The 19,256-nt window shown below is 37.4% G+C and overlaps 2 protein-coding genes across 5 annotated transcripts in view; one reads left to right on the forward strand and one right to left on the reverse strand.

The window, feature by feature from the left end:
• Nucleotides 1-2,156: 2,156 nt before the first annotated feature.
• On the forward strand, nucleotides 2,157-11,856 carry LOC134820241 (homeobox protein Hmx-like). 2 transcript variants are annotated; one of them, XM_063830465.1, is made up of 6 exons: nucleotides 2,157-2,443; nucleotides 3,271-3,345; nucleotides 8,621-8,694; nucleotides 9,431-9,532; nucleotides 11,093-11,228; nucleotides 11,488-11,856. In XM_063830465.1, exons 1-6 carry the CDS (start codon nucleotides 2,269-2,271, stop codon nucleotides 11,580-11,582), a joined length of 657 nt encoding a protein of 218 aa, XP_063686535.1. In that variant the 5' UTR covers nucleotides 2,157-2,268; the 3' UTR covers nucleotides 11,583-11,856. The 2 variants fall into 2 exon arrangements, with proteins under 2 accessions (XP_063686535.1, XP_063686536.1); XM_063830466.1 differs by lacking the exon at nucleotides 3,271-3,345.
• Nucleotides 11,857-11,935: 79 nt separating this feature from the next.
• The window catches only part of LOC134820239 (thioredoxin reductase 1, cytoplasmic-like), a 114,055-nt gene continuing 106,734 nt past the window's right edge, over nucleotides 11,936-19,256 (reverse strand). For all 3 annotated transcript variants that reach the window (XM_063830462.1, XM_063830461.1, XM_063830459.1), the window contains one exon: nucleotides 11,936-13,229. In XM_063830462.1, coding sequence (XP_063686532.1) covers nucleotides 13,167-13,229 — 63 coding nt within the window. In that variant the 3' untranslated portion in view covers nucleotides 11,936-13,166. The remainder of the gene's footprint in view (nucleotides 13,230-19,256) is intronic.

The following is a 19,256-nucleotide window of genomic DNA, read 5'->3' on the forward strand; positions in this document are numbered from 1 at the left end:
AAGGACGTGCCTTACAAACGTGCTGGGTCTCCGTGTTTTTTGGAGGCTCCACCGGCTAGGGTGACAACATACGTCATGTCATGTCAATCATGTCTCTTTGTCAATGTCACGCGAGATTTAAAAATCACATTAAGATCTATATTAGTATTAGCCTTTAAGTTATGGTACTACTACTATTATTATAGTCAGTAAATAAATTATAATTGCATTTGGATTGAACTAGCTGACCGTAATCCTTAATATACCCATAATCAAATATTTTGATGCCCTAATACTTTAATCAAATATATTTGTATATGATCACGTACTGCATTTAATAAATTCGCGCAAGAACAAAAATCTAAAATGTCCAGAGTGGGCGGTGATAGGGTGCAGTCACAGTACTACGAACAAAAATGTTTCAAAAGTGCCCCAAGTCCTGTAATCACTATGACGGGATGTTCAATTTAAAAACTGTAATCAATGCTCCAGTTAATCAAATTATTGGCTGTCCGTGTCACCATACCACGCACAATATGCAACATGTCTTCATCAGTTGAAATAGCGATGGAATAACTTTGAATTATTTGTGAATTTCCAATAATAACCACTGACTACTAGTACTAAATATTATATGACAGAGTAGTTATAGCTTTATAGTTATAATTAAAAATTCACAAAAAGTGAGTCCATCGAGCATAAAAGTAACTTCTTTCAGAAAGTGGAGAAAACCACGTGATAGTTGTCCTGGATACAAAGCCCGAGGTGACTGAGACGGCTGGATCCTGGTACATTGCCAGGAATCTTGCGGTGTCTACCCATAGTGAACGCTCTGTTTACCCAGTGGAGAACTTATAATGATTGCCAATACAATTCGAACAATAACTTGGGATTATATGATAATTGCACAATCTAATTAACTTGGATTGGAAAATAACTAGTAAGCAGTTTTTTAAAAATAAGGTATTGATATAAGTATAGACATTTGAGAATATTTTGAGAATATTTTGAGAATACTGTGTAGGCTCCGGTGTAGTGTGATATGTATGTACTACGGCTTTACAAATTTTGGAAGCATGTAGGGATATATTTCTGATACCAATCGTATATACTAAAAATACTCTAGCACAATTGTAACTGCAGTTTTACAGAACTCTAAATGCTTAATGAACACTCTTGCAGGTACCACCCGTATTCACACTCAGACCTGAGTTTAGTCATTTTCCGATACGAGATTGGGGACGGGTTCTATAAACAAACAAACAAACAAGTATAGACATTTGAGAATATTTTGAGAATATTTTGAGAATATTTTGAGAATATTTTGAGAATATTTGAGAAAAGGCTGGCTGGCTGACTGGGTCTCCTCACCAAATATTTCATGGGATATTTCTTATATCGCATCAATTCGTATGTCATATAATGATGGTGTTAAATTTTTTTGGTAAACTAATTATCCGTAAAAACGACGAAAAGCAAAACATTGTCTAGTCAGTCTCCAAGTTCAAGGCAGTGACCAGAATCTAAGAACCTTGGCAGTCACCCCAGGACAAAATTCCCATCAATTCATTAGTTGTTTCAAAGCTGGCAGGACATATTTTATCGCACTGTATGTCACACGTGCTGCTAAGCGACCAGGCACGCGGCCCAACAATTGACATTTAATTTTCCAGTTAACGGCTAAATTCATGACGAACAGGGCTCGACGGCAATTCATTATCAGAGTCCTGACCCTGATAAGAGAGAGTGAGATCACGTGGTAGTGCACGTGGGCATGTCACATGTAACTCAAATCATCAGCACTTTACTCGAACTCTAAGTCCTGGGTGAGGGGCCTGTCTCCAGCGTGTCTAGAGAGACGTGGACTATTCTGCAGCTTCCAATAAAACCCGCAGTAAACAGGTCGCATCTGCAGATCAGTAATACTATTACTATACCAAACATCTCCACAACTATATCCAATCAACCCCTCAATCAACCCCACTTTATCACATAACTCACAGCACAAGCTACCCCATAACACAGCTCCTTTATAATATTAAACATCCCCAATTATCCAATAAGGTGGTGGTATCATGATCAGGAGGCGGGGTGAGGCTGCGAGCGTGATAACGCGTGGTGGTGGTGACCGGCAACTCCGCTAACCCCCGGTTATATACTGCTGCAGTGCTAGACCCCTGCTAGACAATTCATTAACGTTCATTCGTCCCAGTGCCATAAAACACTCATTCGTCCTCCGACGGAAAATTTAGTAGTTTGGAATATTATTATTCGCCGATTATTTAAATAATGAGACCTTTTGATATGGATAATATTTTGAGACCGGGCTCTCTGCAGCTCCCTGCTCCTGTTGCTGCTGATTTGTTTAATCCGAAACACCTGTCTTACTTCTCGGCCAAACCTTATGAACCCAGCTTTGCGATGCAGACTAGCAATTTGACTACGGAAGTCAGAAAACAGCCAGGTTAGTTATAGTTATCATACACCAGGATTTTATGTTGCAGAATAAATTGTTGCATTTGAATTGAAAGTATTATTAATTTGTGAACCTAAACAGTAAGACAGTACTTTACATTTTAGCTGCATTGTTGTGAACTTTATTTAAATTTCTCTAAATTAATAACACTTCATTTCATCAGATTCTACTTCATGTTAGAATTACTATTAGAATCATGAGCACGAAAATATTTGTATTTCGATGGATGAAGTTAAGACTAGAATATGATCGAACCGTTGTTCAACATAATCAATCCGTTATACTTATAGTAGGATGCCTTACTTAACATCAAATTCGACCATACAAATGCCTTGGGCACCATAATCTGTACAAACGGTGTGCTCATACAAATCATAAACCAATCTGAAAATTCCGAGCTTTCGATTAGGTAAAAGTTTTTGATTGCAAATTGTTTTATTCAATTTCTTGGCAGAGGAGAGTTTAAATACCTGACCAATCCTTGAACTTCATGGCACATGTTTATTACAAAATCTCAAGCTGCAAATATTAAATACAAATTACGCTATTCTGATTTCCAAAATGAAATGTTCACAGCTTTCTAATTCTAAAAAGCTTTTATTAATTTGTGCCTTTGATCAACACACCTTATTACTTTTGGTAGCAGCAGTCAGACTTTTTATTTAATTCAAAAGTTCGAAATAACAGGATATAATATAATATCAAATTTGTAGTGCCCATCAAATTTAAATCGATGATAAGAGAAGTTTTCTGCGGTCATAATTGTCCAACGAAAAATTCGAACATTTTAAATAAAATCAATAATTTTTGTGTAGAAACGGAGGAACGTCACATCGGATGCAAATGTGGCAGATCAACGGTTGAAGCATCTAGTCCGGAGTCAGTTCCTGGTAATTAAAATTGCACGTGTAGTAATGTAAATTGCACGTGTGTGAATATCTCTAAAAAATTGCAACCAACTGCATGATTATATAAAATTTCAGAATAAAATTTGCACGCCCAACATTCAAAAAATTAATTAAACTGTTGATTTTTATTGGGATATAAGCATGTTTTTGTAAAACTAATGTCAGCTTATTTTGGACCAGTGATCCAGTTCAAATGGGATTATTTCCTGATTTCAGAGGTGTGTATTACTATAACTATTTGACCAGATGATGTTGACAATGTTATGATAAAGTACGAATGCTCAACGTACAAATTGTATCACTATCATAGATTAATGTAATTTCAATCAATGTTTTACATATATGATAAACAAACGTGAATACAAATGATTTTATGTAAAGATTAAATTAACATAGAATATTAGAAATATCGTAAACTATGGCTAATTTTAAATTTTGTTAAAATATACCATTATTTTAGGTCGGCAGTTAAAAATAATTCGATTCGTAAAATTTGATCCGAAAGATTTGAACTATACTGGGTCACGTCCTTTCATGCTATATTTTGATTCATTGTAGAACTGAGATTAAGATACATGTACATTCCAAATGTGAAATGCATTACTTTTCGGAATATCTTAAGAGGTCAATGTATTATTCCAGCTCTTTTGGGTACCAATTTTTGTTGTTGATAATTCGAGGTTGAAAAAGCTTACAATTCCAATTTCCATCATCCATAGCCCTGGAATCTTCAAATGAAAACAGAGTGTGAAATAGCTTGACTTGAGCGATCTGGGGCATATCAGTTTCATAATATGAAATGACTAAGATTTAAATCTCTACACCAAATGTATCACTATCAGTGTATCACCACTTTCCATGTGCATCACTGTTAGTGTTAGGAAAAGGATAGTAGTGAAGTACACGTGATAATGAAAAACGTATCATCTGTTTTATCACGGTTTAAAACACAATAATCCTGATCACTTTCTAATTTCGCTTTTCATTTTTTTACTCATTAGTTTGGTTCTTGAACAAAGTCATGGTAATGCTATTTATTAAAATCACAGAATCCCACTAAGTAGTTTTTTGACAATTTTGTTTGTCGATTAAAGGACCAGTTAACTGAAAAAAAAGTTATCCTCATATTTTGACAGATTGTGACAAATAGCAAACTAAGCAACGAGTCGAAATTCCTAAATCTCTAACTGCTCTCTAACGCGTGTAAATAGCGTTTGTATTATTTTGGCGATGACGTCACGAAGTCCCTTGCGCGCGCAGAGGAGCCCGTGAGACTGTATTTTACAGGTAGAAAATGGACATAATACAATGTTTTTCCCCGAATAACTCGAAAAGTAAGTAATTTAGGGTACATGTTGCTTCATAAGTTGTATATAAACATGGCCATTCTGCACAATTTGCACACATTTAAAAACCTTTAGGGCCTTCATAGCTCAATTTACCAGATACCCATAGTTTTGCATGATTTCTGGAACCGAAAATCAGTTTTTCGCCAATAACTGAAAAAGTAAGCACTTTAAGGCTTATGTTTGTTCGTAAGTCATATGTTAATATGCTAATTGCGGTTCTTTTGCACCCTGTCTAAAGACTCTATCACAATCCTATCGAAAATGGGCTCAGCACCACGCCCAAAATGGTTTTTGGCGAATTTCTCGAAAAGTATGGATTTTAGGCCATGTGTTGCTCAATAACTCCTATATAAACATGCATATGTGGCTTCGTTTAAGCCTATTTTGAAGTCTCTACGACCTTCAGAAGCAAGGGGTCGGTTACGTTATTGGGTCAATATGGGCGTGGCCCTCCTGGGTTTTCTCCACTGTCAAAAAATGTCTCCAAACGAAAATCGTTTATTCATACCTTCGGGAAGGTCTGTGCAAAGTTTCGTTAGTATCTGAACATTTGCAGGTTCATTTCCATAAATGTCCAAAAATGACTGGACTGCACAACTTTAGAGTTAACTTTAGAGAAACTCATAAGTCATTTATCTCAAATTAAGCTGTTAGTGTCCATGATCAACCTGTGGCGAAATCAGGAGTAATATAAAAAGTGTATTTTTAGATTAAAGTGCTAGCTCATAGTTTTAGAATTGTATAGATTAGCGTTGGTCGTTTAACTTTAACCATCTAACAATCGATCGTGCCGTAATATATGGCCAAAGAATAATAGGGTCTTGGAAGTTCTATAGTTGTTCAGTGGGTCGATCGACTGAACACGTTTGCACTTGGTATTTAAACTTACCAGTAGTTTATTTATGTTATGTACCGATGATAATGCAATTAGGATAACAACTAGGTAAGCCGCAAGTCTAATTCAAAACACACCGCACACCGTACACTCGAACTCCAATCTGTATTACTATTTGGTAGACCGGGTATTTTGGCGGGAATTCTGTTCCCACGGCACTGTTCTGATAGAAGCTACTTCTACTGATGGTCCCAACTCCCAGAGGAACGGCCGTAAAGTAGCCAGACTTCTTGTCTCCTGTACTGGCTGACACATGCGGATTAAAATTAGAAATTTCGCTATGCTATAAATATAATTGCTCTCGGAATTGAACAAACTCCTACTTATCTAGATCCTTTCTAAATTCGTTAGAGTTTCATGGACTGGGGAAAAATAATCGGTACAGTCTCCCTGCTGGCTGCTTGTGTAATTAAGCAATGAAAACAATCCGAAATTATCACATATGACATAAGAACTGTAATAGCAGAAACTTTCTAACCGTACATTCACCCGCCACTGTTCAAGAACCTATATCACTGTTTAAAATCATGACGTGAGCACTGTACATCCAATCAGCTATTCCTTTAGTTAGGATGATAGCCAAAACTATAAGGATTTGGGAGAACTAGGGTAATAGTCATAATTCTAAAATTTGAGTGAGTTACATGTGTTTTAATGACAACGATAAACATTTGCAACGTATTAGTATTACGCTATATGCCAGCGCGCACTGAGGGACTTCGTGACGTCACGAGGCCACAGCTTATTATTGCAATAACACGCGTTACACGTACGCTAGAGAGTTGGTTCTTTCGGCGATACGATTCTTTACCAGTTTGTCACAGCTGATTTAAATCTTAGCCAAATTGGAGACTACAAATTTTTCAGTTAACTGGTCCTTTAAAGGTTGTTTGACTAAGTGACTAGAGTGCTCCATTACATATAATTTGAAAGTGCGCAGCATCATGATATTGATAAAATATAGCATCGATAATCGAACCTGTTTCCTCCATTTAACAACAACTTTAAAATACACCATAAAATTCTAATTCCCACCATGATCTCATAAAGTTACACTTGCAATATGGTAATCTACATCGGTAATAAGGTAATACTGCCAATAAATACAATGACGAATCTAATCTGCAATATTTCAATTTTATTCGATCTCCAATGCACTGGATTGAATTCGAAAAAAACGTCTAACTCTAAGCAAAGAAATGCGACCCATTCGATTTAACATCGTGCAGAGTTACCCGTCTCAATTGATCTTGATGAGGATTTGCAGAAATTTATTTCATATTTGCTTCATTTTATAAGCATTTAAGTGTATGAATATTGGATATCATACAGTATTTTGACAGGTTGAAGCATAATTAATTGACCAATAGTGATCTGAGGAAATTGGGTATATTTCTTGACACACGACGGCTATTAAGTTGACTTAATTAGCTTGCAGTTCCTGCAAAAACTAATTAAACTCGTTTAAATGAAATTTATTGGCCCTTTATCAACAGTAAATCACCCTTTGCAACCCATTGGACTGATACAATAGGACAATGATGCATCATACACAGTATTCTACATGTATGAACCATTCACTGAGCAATCATTACACTTACCTCATGTACGAACCGATCAACAAGTCCTCCCAGCGTTTTAATCAGTTGTTCCTTATGTTCTTAAGAACACTAACTCCAAGTCCATCAGTCAGGAAACGTTTGATCCCATTTTCCGTTCTAAATTAGGTTTAACTTCCCCCTTGGTGGTATTCAAGTTTTAATCTTTCAAACCTTGACCACCCATTTTCGTCATTTATCGCACCTGATAAGAAAAACACATTAGATCAAAACGCTCGGTATTTACCAGAGTTAACGCTTGGTATCACACAAAAAGGGACAGCAGCAGCTGAGAGGGCCAGCTGGTGCCATGAAAACTCCTGGTACTGAAGTTACGAAGCACCATTCGATAATGAATTGACCTCACATTTACCTACTAAATTACAGGACCTCGGGAACATGTTATAAGTGTGATATATTTGTGGCGAATACGGTTCTGTGTCCGTTAGTCTCCCGCATTAAGAACATTCCCCATTATATTAGCGGAATAAAAGGGAGGAATTAAGAGTTACTGCTATCATTAATACCTAAGAAACTCGTGCCACATTTTTAGAGCCTGATATTGATCACCTTTAGAACAATCGCTTCAGGAATTAACACTAACATTATGAATTGCTGCCTGCTAAATCTCAAATTGGAGTCAATTGATCTCGATAATATGCGGTAAATGAATTGCTAGGCGAGTTTATTGGATTAAAGTGATTTCATTAAACGGAACTGCCCAGCTGATGGTGGAGCTTAACACGTCTTATAATATTTCGTAGGAATCGTACCGGGGGACAATGGAACATTTCAGCTTATGACCGTGCATTGCCATTGTAGGGATTGTTACCGTAAAAAGACAAGGGAAGAGTGGAGTGTAAATATTGACGATTCTGAAAGGCATTGACACAAAACACCTTATGATTTAGTCATAATCAAACTGTGAGAATTTGCACCCACGCATTCAATAGATTCAAAGACTCTGGAGCTACAGGCGGAATCAAAATTCAAATATTTGCATAAAATATGGAATCAGACAGACTTTCTCCTTTCCAAAGTTCAACACAACATTTTTGAGGAATTACTGCACTTGCGATTTTGGATTCTGATCTCATTGTTGCATGCGGAGAGTGGGAAAATAGGCAACTCATTCTCCTGAGGCTGACTCCTATCCCTCACAATTACCCAGCCAATGTCTAGGTGAGAAGGAATAATTTGAATACACGACAATCCGGGAACAACTTTTTCTCTTCCTGAGTCGCTCTCTCCGCCTACGCACTGTAAATTAATATCATGGAAATTAACTTCTCAATTGTTAATGACGAGCTAAAATTAATACCGTCTACATGCCTCCCATCTAGCAGCTGCTTTGTCTCCAATTCATAATGCTCGGGTAATTATCTTATCATCTAACTCAATTAATTATTCCGCAGACACTGATTCTAATTACATGACTGGCTATGAGACGAAGAGAAAACCATCCCGATCAGTCTTCGCTCCTTCACAGGTATGAGGCGTTAGATTCAGGGATTTTATTATTTACTGATAATTAATTTCCGATTATCGATAACTCGCCAAACAGTGAATCAATCGATCAATGGTCAATAACCCTTTTACAACTCCCATAACAACGCATAACACAAATATCTTTACTTTAGATTAAATATTTCTCCTTAATCTTACCAAATATTAAACTATCACTTCGAGATGGCAGGGCCTACTCTCATGCTGTCTATAGTGTATAGGTGATGATTAATTTTGAAAAACTAGGGACAACTGGGGAATGATCCCAGAACCTCGACATTTCGCGTGACTTGCTCTACCCCAGTTGTCCCTAGTTTTTCAGAATTAATCATCACCTATAGACAAGTAGACAGCATGAGAGTAGGCCCTGCCATCTCGAAGTGATAATAATAATTAAATGTTTCGCAGATTGGCAACTGATCGGTGTAGTTGGTGTTGTACACACTGCACTGATAATGATATCACGTTGAACGTGTAATGTAAATATATTATATTGTGGATACATGCGAATATATATTCTAAATAACTGATAAATATTAAACTACATAACATTCTATGAACAAGTGTAACACTCGAAATAAGAGGGCACCTATTTCAACCGCCTATTTTGAATGTTTCACTTGTTTGAAATATGATGCTCCTGCTTGTTGAGCACTGGGAAACCAAGCGACTAATTTTTAACATTCTATAACTCAGCTGATATGTGTGTCTCCCCACAGATAGGGTTCATGGAGGGTATCTACCATGGAGAAAGCAAGACCTATCTCACAGCAGATAACCGGAGACAGATCGCTAAGAAAACCGGACTATCAGAAACTCAGGTAAGGTTCTAATCTCTAGCTTTATACGTGACGCCACGTTGCTTGCTCTGCGTGACGTCACGTTGCTTGCTCTGCGTGACGTTGCTTGCTCTGCGTGACGTCACGTTCCTTGCTCTGCGTGACGTTGCTTGCTCTGCATGACGTCACGTTGCTTGTACGGTTATCTCAAGCTCACGCCGACTGTACATCATAACTGTTGATGATTCAAATTATATGTATAACAGCCGCAGTTCCACGGCTCAGTTTTGCGACCAGATTTGACACATAACTCCGCGAAAAGAGTTTTGAAAGGCAAAACTCCGTGCAAAACTACCGGGAAGGCAGTTTTGTTTACAATGTACGTTCCCACGGCCTTGGTATTTGCACGCAGATTTGCGCGCGCACGTGGACGCATTATAACACACATAACCCCGGCATGCGCAGGGATTATATTTTAATTTTTCCCGCGACGCGCGGGAAAAATTTATAATAATTTCGAGTGCGAAGCACGAGGGATTATTATGAAAATAACCCCGACGTGCTTTAGCACGAGGGGTTATTTTAATATAACTTAAGCGTGCCGGTGTTATGTGTTATAAACCCCTCCGGGTTAGTGCTAGGACCAACAAATTTGACATTTTACTCTTAATTCTAGCTATAATATGAGATCAGTATGGAAAATATGAAATGGAATTGGGGACTACCAAATAAATACAACTAAGGTACTATGACATTTGAAATTGGCGTTATATCTAAACATTATTCCTCAGTCAGAACGTAGAATGAATATCGATAAGGGGCGTCGAGTTAAGCCTGGCAAGCGATAAAAGGTGGAGCTAATAATGATATCGTGTCATGAAGTTCATCAAAGTAGACGACTATAATAGTTATTAATACATGGCTTATATCAAACACGACAAAATTAACCGAACAAATGTAACCGTCGAGACAAGTTCTGGAACTGGTCCAATTAATGTTAGAGTTTAAGTAATGTAAGCAGTGTGCTGGAGTTTTGCCAGCGCCTGCAGTAAGACCGATACGTAGATCAAGTGTATTTATAGTTCTTACGTTAAGCCATAGGTCACGTGACATTTTTTACCAATGCGCGTCGTAGTAGTTAGTCACGTGATACACGTCATCAAAACACGTGACAGTGCGCGGTTGAAATTCTCATGGAATATCAAAACAAAACAAATCTTGTTGAGCCAAATTAGCGGGGCGGGATTATAGAAGCTGTGTTGGGGTTATTTATTCAGCGGGAAAAAACTAACAGCGGGAGCCGGGATTATCAGAATCTATTTAGCGGGAGCCGGGATTATCAGAATCCTATTCTAACCCGGAGGGGTTTATAATGAAATTTCACACGCGAGCGCCCAGGTTAAAACTGCTTTCACGGAGTTTTGGGTCATATCAAAAATATTTCTCCGTGCGGAGAAATATTTTTGAATTTCATTTCCGGTCGCGAAAATTTGAGAAAAAATGTGAGCAAATCTGGTTGCAAAACTGAGCCGTTGAACTGCAGGGTAACTCCTGTCTGCTAGAACTAGAAGCGATGTATTATAAGTAATCCATCTGTATCAGGTTAAGAGATGGTGGCAGAACAGGAGACAGAAGGACAAGAACAGACTGAGGGACAGTCTCCAGAGCCTAAACCACTTCCTACCCTCCATGATGTACACGTGCGAACCCAATAGGAACTACAACCACACCTACTCAGGTAGACTTGTTATTAAATACTGGACTTTTGAAGCTTACTGCTTACAACTTTATCACATTTATATTTAAGACTTGTAATACTGTCATTTTGAAGCCTACAACTATTTCACTGTTTCACATTCAGTTTAATAATGTCATTTCTTCTAGAAGTAGAGACTAGAGTGACTATTATATAAATAATACTTGAACCACCATTAATTTACTCATCGACATATCTAAAGTTGTGTGGAATGTTTATCATTAACCTCTGTGTTCTTCAGATCGGGCACTGAACGACTCACTGGCACACTTGACAGCAAGACGAACTCAGTTTCTGCTGCAGGGACCAAACCATAATATCATTACCAGAACCTGAATAACCCAACAACGCCATGTGGTGTATCCTTAACACAGCTCATCTTATATCCTGGACTTCATAGATTCAGTTAAAGCTCAGATAAGCAAGCAGGAAGTCAGATTTTGCTGAAGATTACTACGGGAGATGTAATGAACTTCCAGGATCACGCGAAGACTTAGAATTGTTAGATAAGTCAGGACACTTGAGCGTGAAATCAGACAATCAGAATAAAAACATCCGTGACAATTAAATTGGAATCAGAAAGTTTTAAGAGAACTTTAAACTTGAGATCTGAAGCAAGCTTGAGTAACATAGTCTTTATATAGATTGTTCTGTGTTTTCAACATAAAGTTAGAAGTAAAACTCGAATATTGTAAACTAAATTGTTTGATCATTCGAATGTAAACTTTGGACACTCTGCAATTGTACCATTCGATAAATGAATTTAATGCTTTGATCCTAAAACGGTGCAATTTGACTAAGAAATTTGTGTCCCACAGATGTTTAAAATCGTTTTTTCGACACAAATTTATCAATCCTCGAGATCACCAAAATGTAAAATTATAGCAATGAACTCTTGTGAACTTGATAAGAAGCCAAAATACCGGACTATTACATGTACGTAAGATAAAAACAATTAAAGCAAGTAAGTACAGTTAGTCCTTAAAACAGGAGACCTTCTGATATCACCTCTCCCAAAAAGGAGGGCTCACCGACGAAAATAAATAATGTTTGATCAGTTTTTATTGGGGTCAGGAGAATATATGCCGATCACAATTTCCACTTTAGATTCAGTAATTGAAAGTTCTAGAAATCGTGTGAACTCTATTTCATCACTATACATCTAAATATGTATAATACTTCAAAGACGAATAAAGGGGGGTGTCACCGGCCGTTTTAAAAATTGTATCCTTCTCCAAAAAAGTTTTTTTTTTCTAGTCAAGTTTATAGACAAGCTGTTTGGTGAAATGATAATAACGTTTTCATTCTATTACTAGCTCATATGATTTTTTTCCTGGTAGATGGGCAAATCGGACAGTGTCACCCCCAATCAACAAATTAAAATTGACTATAAAACTTCATCATTAGTTACTATATAAATTATGAACTAAGAACAAACTGCTCCTTATAAAAAGCCGACAAATCACAGGTTACACAAATCAGAAATACTAAACTCTCGAGCTACACGGAGCTACATGGTACTACCGACTATCTAATCATTATAAAGTTTCTGATCAATGTGTGAAGCAGCTTATTCCATGTCTACACTCCAACGAAAACAAGATAACATCAACTAAAACCATCATCAGTTCCTAGGCTCTGACAGGTCAGATTGGCCGTGGAGCGTCATTATCCAGTTACCATGGTAACCACTAACAATGTACACGGAGTACACAGTCACGTACACATACTATACAAGTATGAAGTACATCATGTTTACATTCCAGTATATTCCGTGAACAGAGAGATTTCACCACGATAACCAGGATCTCAGCGAGTTAACTCTTCACGGAACCCTAAACTAGGTTCAAGGTCCCGTGGTCGCTATGGTAACTGCGCTCTAAGAACTTAGAACGCAGTGTTACCATAGCATCTCTAAGATCAGCAGTCCTCTACGTCGATTGAATTGCCTGATCGCTTGGTGATGTTCATCGTCGTGAACACCTGAAATAATGAGTTTTTAGAAAACTTTATACCAAATAATAAATAAAGAGTACATTCTAAAATAATGGTATAATATGAAAATAGTCTATATATCCCAAAGTTTAACAGACACTGCAGACACTGCAGACACTGCAGACACTGCAGGAAGATGAATAGTGAGCTAATAATTAAAACACGTGGTCTGAACGACTCTTTCACCAGGACACACGTGGTTAATTTGCGCGCCCTAATCCTTATCAGCTTATCTTAGCTGTTCATTTATGCAGTTCTAATGCAGTTATAATGCAGTTATAGTGCAGTTCTAATGCAGTTCTAATACAGTTCTAATGCAGTTCTAATGCAGTTCTAATGCAGTTATAACGCAGTTCTAATGCAGTTCTAATGCAGTTCTAATGCAGTTATAATGCAGTTATAATGCAGTTCTAATGCAGTTCTAATGCAGTTCTAATGCAGTTATAACGCAGTTCTAATGCAGTTCTAATGCAGTTCTAATGCAGTTATAATGCAGTTATAATGCAGTTCTAATGCAGTTCTAATGCAGTTCTAATGCAGTTCTAATGCAGTTCTAATGCAGTTCTAATGCAGTTCTAATGCAGTAATAATGCAGTTCTAATGCAGTTCTAATGCAGTTCTAACGCAGTTCTAATGCAGTTCTAATGCAGTTCTAATGCAGTTCTAATGCAGTTCTAATGCAGTTCTAATGCAGTTCTAATGCAGTTCTAATGCAGTTCTAATGCAGTTATAATGCAGTTCTAATGCAGTTCTAATGCAGTTCTAATGCAGTTCTAATGCAGTTCTAATGCAGTTCTAATGCAGTAATAATGCAGTTCTAATGCAGTTCTAATGCAGTTCTAACGCAGTTCTAATGCAGTTCTAATGCAGTTCTAATGCAGTTCTAATGCAGTTCTAACGCAGTTCTAATGCAGTTCTAATGCAGTTCTAATGCAGTTATAATGCAGTTCTAATGCAGTTCTAATGCAGTTCTAATGCAGTTCTAATGCAGTTCTAATGCAGTTCTAATGCAGTTCTAATGCAGTAATAATGCAGTTCTAATGCAGTTCTAATGCAGTTCTAACGCAGTTCTAACGCAGTTCTAATGCAGTTCTAATGCAGTTCTAATGCAGTTCTAATGCAGTTCTAATGCAGTTATAACGCAGTTCTAATGCAGTTCTAATCAGCAATATCAGCAAATCTGGGGAAACTTTGAAATACACCACTTTGAAGCATTTAACCACCCCTTAAAAATCACAGAATATGAATTCTAGTAATCTGAATATTTACATAGGTTCTAAAATGTCATAGCTTTATGATAGTGCAACGAAAAAAATCTCAGAACATTTTGGTGCTGAGTTAGGTGGTTAAGTAGTCGAAATATGACTGATTTGTTAGTGGACATTTTTTCATACCTCTAACACCCAAACCCTTACTACTGTGAAGATATGAGTAGTACAGTTAAAATTGATGGTAATTATTGAACAAAAATGGTTCATTGACACATAGTTGAAGAAGGAAATGAAAAAAATTAATAAATGTGGTCTGTGAAGTGGTTTATTTGTTTATGTTATAGTGTACGCGCGCGCGCTTGCGCGTACTTAACCATCTGTAGGCCAACATATTTAGTCTATGCTTAAATCCTTTATATATTATGTCACAACTATGGTGCCCAATACTTTTAGTGAAGGTCTGATGTAGAACAGTTAACCACCAACTGTGGTATATCAAAGAAACCATGTTTGTACGCGTGCGCGCGCTTGCGCGTACTTAACCACCTGGTATGGCACAGCATTGAAATATCACCATAATTTCAAAGGCAGAGGACACCATCCAGGTGCCCAAAACTTTTGGCTATGGTCCCAATACCATAAAACCTTAGATGTGACCTAAAAGAGGCTGTTAAATTTATTATTTATAACACTTATGTCGTCTTCGGTGGGATTGTATTCATACAAACCAAGGGTATACCTATGGGTGGAAATTCGAGTTCCCCTATAGCTGATCTCACTGTTGGCAAAAAGGAATTTAATTATATGAAACGTTTACTTCAGGAAAAGAAAATGGGATTAGCAAAGATATTATCCAATAATAAACGATATGTTGACGATTTATCTATTATTAACTACCTTTACTTTCATCAATTGATTAAAGATATTTATCCTAATTCATTGGAGATGGAGCGAGCTGGTTCCAATAATAAAATCATTAACTACCTTGATTTAAATATTAATATTTCCACAGAAGGACTAGAAATATCAGTGTATAACAAAACTGATGATTTTAATTTTCATGTTGTATCCCTTACATTTCCTCACAGTAACATCCCAACCGAGGTTGGCTACAACGTTTTTTCAAGTCAAGTTCTTAGATATGGTAATGTTTGCACTAGATTGGATATCTTTACCTCCCATCTTCACAAAATATTCAAAATTCTAATTGATAGAGGATATAGCCGTGATAGACTGATTAAAGGCATTAAACGTTGTCTGAGGAAATATGATAACGTTTTCAGGAAGTTCGGTATTCTAGATGACCATAACATTATTAAAGAACTCCCCTGATATCTTTTGATTTATTGAAACACGGGTACTAACTCTGCTAAACTGAACAAATTCTGAAACTTAGGTGAATAAGTGTACAACGTGCTAAACCGAAGTTCAGACTGACCAGTGAAAATGGGCGAGCGTACCAAGTGTCATTTTAATTAGAAGTTTTAGTCAGTTATTTATTATTGAAGCTTGTAATTACAATATCTAATGCTCCTATAAATACTTTAATTAATTGTTTGTTCCGTTATTCTTTTTCCTTCCTCTTTTCCTTGTAATCCCCTTTAGTTTTAAGATTCTTGCTATAAATGGCTACAGCTAACACTATTAATGCTAAGTACCAAACAACAAGTGGGAGGTGGATCGTTATTCGTTGGTATACCATTAAATCGATTTAACACCGCAATTCCAGTCGCAAGCCTGGGACCACTCCTAGCATAGTCACAACATCTACAAAGCTGCCATATAGCCTGACTGACAATTTTCTCGACTGACTGACAATGTTTCTTCTTTTTCCCCATTTAGAATACAAAGATTAGTACAGTTTAGCTTATGATTAATATTATATTTTTACCTATAGTTTACCTAGACTCAATGTGGTTAAAACATGTTTATTTTGGACTTTCGGTCAACAGAAGCCATCACAAATTAACCATTATTCAGCAACCTCCGAACTTTTGGTGCCTTATTTTGTTTTGATATTTGATTATGAGAGATAGCTGAATGATAATAAGTGATTTTAAAGATAATGCAAAAGAATGTGTGGCCGTATGGCGGTTAAAACGACCAAAAACACTGATTTAGGTCAATTGTAGACCTTTGTTAACCATGCTGGACGCAACAAAGGACTCAGCAATGTTTCTGTGCATATAAATGAGCTGGTAGTTATATCTAGATAATGCAGCATGGCCAGCTATAGCTTTACAAAGCTAATATGTGCTCTAAAAATGGTTAATTAGTGCAAATATAGGGTATTTTCAAGACATTTTAACCACCTTAGCTGCACATTGATCGGAATGCATGAACTTCGGGTCAATTATGCATTTGCAAACAAATATACACTCAATTGGATAGCAAACCATTATCTTAAGTTCATATTGTGGTTAATTTTCACTTTAATAGATGCCTTGTTCAACAGCCTAGCAAATCATATAGCTCTTTTAACCACTTTTATGACAACGTTTCTTGATAACTTTTATCAAAACCTTTCAAATGTCCTTTGTTGACCATAAAAAGTTGACTCAAATCATTAATAATGTTTTGATTAATGGTTAACAAAAAAATTTGACGTTTTAACCATCTTTTTAGCAAATGACAATAACAAATGAACAACCACCACTTTACATCTATAATCAGAGCAATATTTATTGGTCATCTTTCATTTTCCATTTAACCACCATTAGGACCACAAAATGCCCCCAGTGAGGTTTTAAAACTTTTGTAATAGTTCCACCATGGGATGATCTCAATATAATGACTACTCAGTTCATAATATCATATCTCAAAATGGTGGTTAACCCTAAAACTGATATTTTAACCACCATAGTGGCCACATAGAGGATTCATTAACCACAATTATTCAACATAACTGTACTGCAGTGTTTTGTGCACCAGAAAAACATCACTCCAACATTGAGATTAACCACAATAAGCTGCAATATATCATGTTGAAGTCACCATACTCAAAATGTGTGAAAAAAGTCAATGTCCACCAAGTTTCCCCAGATTCGCTGCTATTGCTGTAATGCAGTTCTAACGCAGTTCTAACGCAGTTCTAATGCAGTTCAAATGCAGTTCTAATGCAGTTCTAATGCAGTTCTAATGCAGTTATAATGCAGTTCTAATGCAGTTCTAATGCAGTTCTAATGCAGTTCTAATGCAGTTCTAATGCAGTTCTAATGCAGTTCTAACGCAGTTCTAACGCAGTTATAATGCAGTTCTAATGCAGTTCTAATGCAGTTCTAATGCAGTTCTAATGCAGTTCTAATGCAGTTCTAATGCAGTTCAAATGCAGTTCTAATTCAGTTCTAATGCAGTTCTAATGCAGTTCTAATGCAGTTCTAATGCAGTTCTAATGCAGTTCTAATGCAGTTCTAATGCAGTTCTAATGCAGTTATAATGCAGTTCTAACGCAGTTCTAACGCAGTTCTAATGCAGTTCTAATGCAGTTCAAATGGTCTCCTTGGCTTCTACCTCATTTACTATTCATGAGCTCGTGGAACTCTACAACAAGTATATTCCAGGGAAGGGGACGCGCACACGTGCAACTTGCAAGCTTAATATCTTAACCTAAGCACGTTGCACCAGCAGATGGATAAGATAATTTGCACTTTATCCGGCTCTAAGGTCAAATGTTTAAATAGCTGAGAAAGCACACAGCTCCCAAAGGTCTGGTTTTAACTGCATCTACTTGTAAATCGATTTAATTTGGCGCTCTCATTCATCGTTTGGAATAGGCAATCCAATATCCATGGTAATTAACAGGCTTATTATGGAAATGAAGTTGGACTTCTACTAATCATCTCTCCTACATATATGAAATAAGGCTTTGTTAGCAGTCGACTGCTAACAAAGCCTCAATTCATATATGTAGGAAAGATGATTAGGTACTAGGTCCCCCAGTCCTCAAGAAACTACACACCGACAAGAAGATCACGACCGACCTATACCACAAGATGCGCAACCTACATCCTAGATGGCCTCAACTTTACGGACAACCTAAGATACACAAACCCGGCGCACCTATCCGTCCCGTAGTCAGCTTCTACAACACCCCCCTCCAAGCCCTCCACAAAGTCCTCGCATCTTTCCTCAAACCCCTAGCCCAGAACCCCTTACGCCTCAAAGACTCTTCCGACTTCAAACATCGCTTCGACTCCTCTCTCAATCCCTCCTTCCACTACCACGCCTCCTTAGACGTCCAATCCTTGTACACCTCCTGTGACATGCGCCTAGCCCTCAAAACTGTCATCTCCTCCTTTGAACAGAACCCCTCTCGTCTTCCCTCCAATGTCACCACCACCACCATAAGCTCCCTTATCAACTTTTGCCTTGACAACTCATACCTTGAATTCAACGGCTCATTCTACTCCCAAGACGAAGGTGGTACAATGGGATCCCCCCTCATTGTTGAACTAGCTGAAATCCGCCTTGCTGAAATCGAGACCTTAGCTTTATCCTCATGTCCTGACCCTCCGAACACTTACTCCCATTTCGTCGACGACGGCCTTGGATCTTTCAGAGACAGAAACCACGCAGAATCCTTCCTTACATTCCTTAACTCCCTTACTGAAGACCTTAACTTTACCCAAGAACACCCCTCTACAGACGGAACTATACCCTTCCTTGACGTTCTCATCCACCCTGACAAATCCACATCAGTCTACAGAAAACCCACCCACACCAACCTCTACACCAAGTACTCCTCCTGTACCACCAACTCATCTAAGAACGCAGTCATCCGATCACTGACCAGAAGAGCCCACAA

Source organism: Bolinopsis microptera, chromosome 8 (assembly GCF_026151205.1).
Source record: "Bolinopsis microptera isolate Bmic1 chromosome 8, MBARI_Bmic_1.0, whole genome shotgun sequence".
Classification (NCBI taxonomy): Eukaryota; Metazoa; Ctenophora; class Tentaculata; order Lobata; family Bolinopsidae; genus Bolinopsis; species Bolinopsis microptera.

What these genes read in the sequence shown, in the direction of transcription:
- LOC134820241 (XM_063830465.1), top strand. Translation starts at nt 2,269, where the DNA reads ATGAGACCTTTTGATATGGATAATATTTTGAGACCGGGCTCTCTGCAG. An exon ending in TAGTCCGGAGTCAGTTCCTG is followed by an intron (nt 3,346 to 8,620) that starts GTAATTAAAATT and finishes ATTATTCCGCAG; the next exon opens with ACACTGATTCTAATTACATG. An exon ending in CAGTCTTCGCTCCTTCACAG is followed by an intron (nt 8,695 to 9,430) that starts GTATGAGGCGTT and finishes GTCTCCCCACAG; the next exon opens with ATAGGGTTCATGGAGGGTAT.